Source organism: Acanthamoeba castellanii (genome assembly GCF_000313135.1).
Source record: "Acanthamoeba castellanii str. Neff unplaced genomic scaffold scf7180000084754, whole genome shotgun sequence".
Taxonomy (NCBI): domain Eukaryota; phylum Discosea; order Longamoebia; family Acanthamoebidae; genus Acanthamoeba; species Acanthamoeba castellanii.
The window spans coordinates 158,889-163,302 of record NW_004457415.1 but is presented as its reverse complement, the minus strand read 5'-3'; the positions used below and the strand labels follow the sequence as shown (position 1 = coordinate 163,302).

At 58.8% G+C, this 4,414-nt stretch overlaps 2 protein-coding genes across 2 annotated transcripts; both read right to left on the bottom strand.

Moving 5' to 3' along the window:
* Positions 1 to 356: 356 nt before the first annotated feature.
* Positions 357 to 2,443, bottom strand: ACA1_203280 (HemolysinIII related subfamily protein; the record flags this gene model as incomplete). The annotated part of the gene is made up of 10 exons (XM_004338279.1): positions 357 to 494; positions 591 to 647; positions 725 to 796; positions 902 to 972; positions 1,088 to 1,142; positions 1,371 to 1,450; positions 1,582 to 1,658; positions 1,840 to 1,934; positions 2,054 to 2,124; positions 2,287 to 2,443. 10 exons carry the CDS (start codon positions 2,441 to 2,443, stop codon positions 357 to 359), a joined length of 873 nt encoding a protein of 290 aa, XP_004338327.1.
* Positions 2,444 to 2,702: 259 nt separating this feature from the next.
* On the bottom strand, positions 2,703 to 4,413 carry ACA1_203270 (inositol polyphosphate phosphataselike 1, putative; the record flags this gene model as incomplete). Its single annotated transcript, XM_004338278.1, has 5 exons — positions 2,703 to 3,178; positions 3,271 to 3,376; positions 3,473 to 3,699; positions 3,846 to 4,011; positions 4,105 to 4,413. The coding sequence occupies 5 exons, from the start codon at positions 4,411 to 4,413 to the stop codon at positions 2,703 to 2,705; spliced, it is 1,284 nt and encodes a 427-aa protein (XP_004338326.1).
* Position 4,414: the final 1 nt, after the last annotated feature.

Sequence of the window (4,414 nt, the reverse complement as noted above, 5' to 3'; positions counted from 1 at the left end):
TGAGTGCGGTGTGTCGCACGCGGTGCTGATTCGGGGTGGTCGCGCGCTCCAGATCGCTTGGGGGCATCGACGCGAGCAAAAACGCCGGTGGTGGTGGACTGGGAGAAGGAGGCGTGCCGACTGCGAGAGTTGCTGGAGAAGGAGCAGCAGGCGCGAAGTGATTTGGAGCGGCGCGTGCAGGAGCTCGAACAGCAGCTCCAAGCCAAGAGCCACTAGTGCGGCCGTGTATCAACCAACAACAAACTGTTTTACATCATTACAACACCAGAAAACAAATGTCAATCATGTTTGTTTTAAACACTCTTCTGTGTGGTCGCAAGAGTTAGCAAAAATGAGGAAAAGTGCAACAAAACAGCTCAAAGCGACAGAGAAGTGGGACAGGTGCGGCCGTTGTCGGCGGTGAGACTGGTCGGGCCGAACTCGGAGTAGAAGACGGAGTAGAGGATGCACATGCCGAGCCACACCAGGACGTGGAAGATTTGATGCGACGCAAACTGCAGTCGTGGCCACACCACAAACAACGTCAGCCATGTGGGCGGAACACCACACACGCACACGCACACGCACACGACACAAACGTAAATACGTACAAAGATGTCGAATCGGCCGGGGTACCACCTCTCCGGGACCTTCTTGTTGCGGATGACCTGCCGCGCGTAAACACGCCGTGGTTAGAGTGGGGGGGGGCAATTATGGGGGGATCGTCGCCGGGTGCGAGGTGTACCATGGAGCCGATCACGCAGACGGCCACCCACACCAGCTTGAGGTTTCTGCTCACCGTGTTCCACTCGAAGAACTGTTGGCGCGACATTTAGAGCGGCACGCACGGCACGATACGCACGGCACACACGACACGCACGACACGCACGACACGCAGCACGACAGATGACACGGTACGTACCCCGTCGCGGATGTCGGCGTGGATGTGGGCCCACAGGCCGAGGATGGAGAGAAGACCGAACAGCCAGGTACCTGAAGGGTGGTGGGGTGGGAGTGGGGGGTGAGCAAGAGAGAGAGAGAGAGAGAGAGAGAGAGAGAAAGAGCGAAGGAGGGAGGGCCACACGTACGCAGGTTGAAGAGCTTGTACTTGACGATGGCCGGCATCGATACGAAAATGACAAATAGAGCATCACATCAAGAGTCTGTCGTTGTGTGTCGTGTCGTGTCGTGTCGTGTCGTGTCGTGTCGTGTCGTGTCGTGTCGTGTCGTGTCGTGTCGTGTCGTGTCGTGTCGTGTCGTGTCGTGTCGTGTCGTGTCGTGTCGTGTCGTGTCGTGTCGTGTCGTGTCGTGTCGTGTCGTGTCGTGTCGTGTGAGCGCATATGATCGACTCGAGTGGTGGACAGTCAGAAAAGCGCGTAGGGGGGGGGTACCATGTAGGTCCATCGGTGCACGTCGTGGCACCAGAATCGAAAATAGGCCACCAGCAGCACCGAACCAAAAATATACAGGCCTGGCCACCACCCACCACCCACCACCACGAACGCATCGAGTTCAGCCCAAAGTCAAAGTAAACGCGCGGATGGCCGCACGACACACGCACGGCACGCTCACGCACGCGCACGAGCGCGGGGGAAACGGTACCGACGCCATTGATATCTGCGATGAGCCAGTTGGCGTAGGCCCGGACCGAGTGGTTGCGGAACACGTGATAGAACGTGCTGATGAAGAAACAGGTCGACACACAGCCCAGGTACACCAGAAACACCACACTGCACACACACCATTCATCATCAGTCTGCATTCGAGTGTGTGCGGTGGTGTGTGCGGTGTGTGCGGTGTGTGCGGTGTGTGCGGTGGTGCGTGCGGTGGTGCGTGCGGTTGGCGTGTGTGCGGTGGTACCGGTCGTAGAAGGGCATGTTGGCGGTGGAGAGGAGGTTCTCGAGCACGAGACCAGCGAACATCAAAAATGCCAGACCGTGCGTCCAGATATTTACCTGTTTGCACAAGTCGTAGACATCAACACATACGCCACGCGAGAAAGTCGCGACGTCAGTGATCTGTGTTTGTGCGTGTGTGCGTGTGCGTGTGTGCGTGTGCGTCCGGTGTGGCGTACAGTTTCGTTGTGGAGCGCGAAGGCCGAGCACACGCACGCGCAAGCGTCCTCCTTGCCCATCTCTCGGTACCCTAGACGCAATGCATCAGAAATAAATAAATAAAAATGGGTTGACTAATACAGAAAAATACAATGAAAAAGAAAAGGAACAATTAATTTGGAAAAAGATTATTAAACTGAGATTATTGTCATTGTTCTCAATATGAGATTGAGAATTAAAATAAATGCTTTACCACTTCGGAGGTAGGGGTTGTCTTCGAGGCAGATGTCGAGGAGGGAGATTTTAGTGAAGCTCGTCTCGGCCTTGTTCTTGGCGCTCAGTTCCACCTGCCGGCCGTTGTTGGCCGCGGTCGCCGACGCATTGTCAGCGATCACTCGCTGGTCCTTCATCCCCTGCGTCTCCCCCCTCTGCCGCCCCTCCTCCCTCCCCACCCGCCGCCTCAAGGCCTTGCCGCTCTCCATCATCTCTCGCTCGCTCTCTCTCTTCTCTTTATTGTTTGCTGGCCGTCGCCCTGGGCTCACTCGCCCAGAGCGCGTGCGTCAGCGGCACGTGGGGTGTTTCGGTCCATGCCACCAGAACTCCACCCCAACTATATTACTCTCCGAACATGCGAGAAAAAGGCGAGAAAATGGGACCATGCTGGCGCCGTCACGGCTGGGGTCCTTGTGGTTGCGGCTGTGCCACGCCGGGGCCCTGGGCGACCAGTTCTTCGATGGTTGACGAGGCTGAGGCGGCGGCGGCGGCGGCAGCTGATGCCAGGAGCAGCGAGTCGAGCGGCTTGGTGGTGGTGGTGGTGGCGCCGCCGGGCGCCTGCTGGGACTGGCGCAGGTTGAGGCTCACGTCGAGCAGTCGCGCGTGGCGCTCGGCGCGTCGGTCCTCCCACTTGACGATGAGCCGGCCGCACAGGGTGCCGGCGGCCTTGCCCTTGTCGCGCAGGGGCACCTCAAAGTCGACGGGCTGGCCGTCGCGGCGGCAGGCCTCCCACAGCGAGAGCACGCCCTGGCCCAGCTCGTCCGACGACGCGACGCTCTGGCCGCGCACCGCCATGAAGAGCATCTGGCGCTTGAGGTAGTGCTTGGTCGAGGCCAGCGGCTCCAGTATCGGCACGTCCTTGTCTTCCCACACTGCACACAAGCGTGCGTGTTATTGCGTGTTGTGTGTGTGTGTGTGTGTGTGTGGTGTGTCGTGCGTTGTGTTGTGTGCGGTGGAAACGCACCAGGATCGGATCGTCGTGGGACGACACCGGTCTTGTGCATTCCATCGAGGAATGGGCCGCTGAAGGCCACGTAGGCATTCACCTCCTTCTCTTTGTCCTTCTTGTCCTGCTGTGTGTGTGTGTGTGTGTGTGTGTGCCGTGTGTGTCGTGTCGTGTGAGCCACACGACACGCACGAAACAGTAAACAATGAATCTCTTGTACCTTCTTCTTTTCCTTGGTGAGTTCTTTGTGCTCCTTCTTGAGCTCTTTGAGTTCTCGCTTGAGCTCTTTGAGCTCTCGCTTCTGCTCCTTGGCCCTCTGCTCCTTGTGGTCCCTGTCCTTCTTCGCCTCCTTCTGCTCCCGCTTCTGTTCCTTGATCTTTCGGTGGACTCCGATATTGGTCGCTCGCAATCGCGAGATAATGATCACACATCTCTTCGAGTTCTCGTCTGGCGTGTGCGGTGGTGCGTGTGTGGTGGTGCGTGTGCGGTGGTGAGTGTGCGTGTGCGTGTGCGGTGGTGCGTGTGCGTGTGCGTGTGGGAAGAGCGAACGCGAATGGGCTGGATGGGTGGTTGGGGCAGAGAACGGTGGGTACCGGGCAGGGGCGGCAACAGCACGTCGAGGGAGAAGACCGCGGAGATGGGACTGTGGTCGCTGGTCATGATTCCGTCGTGGGCCTCGTACGATAGCAACTGCGCGCTTCGGTCTGGCGTCAGCGACTTCCAGAGCACGCGGTCCGTATACGACGGCACCCGCAGTTTCTGTTTAACACGACACACACGGCACACACGACACACGACATAAAGAGAGTGAGGGCATGGACGAGCAGAGCCAATGGGAAGAGATGTGCGCACCTCTTCGCTGTAGGTGCGATCGCCGCGGTTGTATCGGTAGGTGGGCGCAAAGTCGATCGCGCCCTCGTTGAACTCGCAGAAGACCTTGTTCTGTGCGCGCTGGTCGCGCAGCTGGTCGTTGGCGTAGAGCGTGTCCCAGCGGCGGTCGTGGATGAGCCGCAGCACGTCCTCGCGCTCCATGGCGATGCGGTAGTTGAGGTCGCCGGTGAAGAAGAGGTGGTCGAACTGGTTGTGCAGGTCACCCGGGTAGCGACCCAGCCGCAGTCCGCGCATGAGCTGGTGGTAGTTCTTGTTGCGCGCCGGCACCATC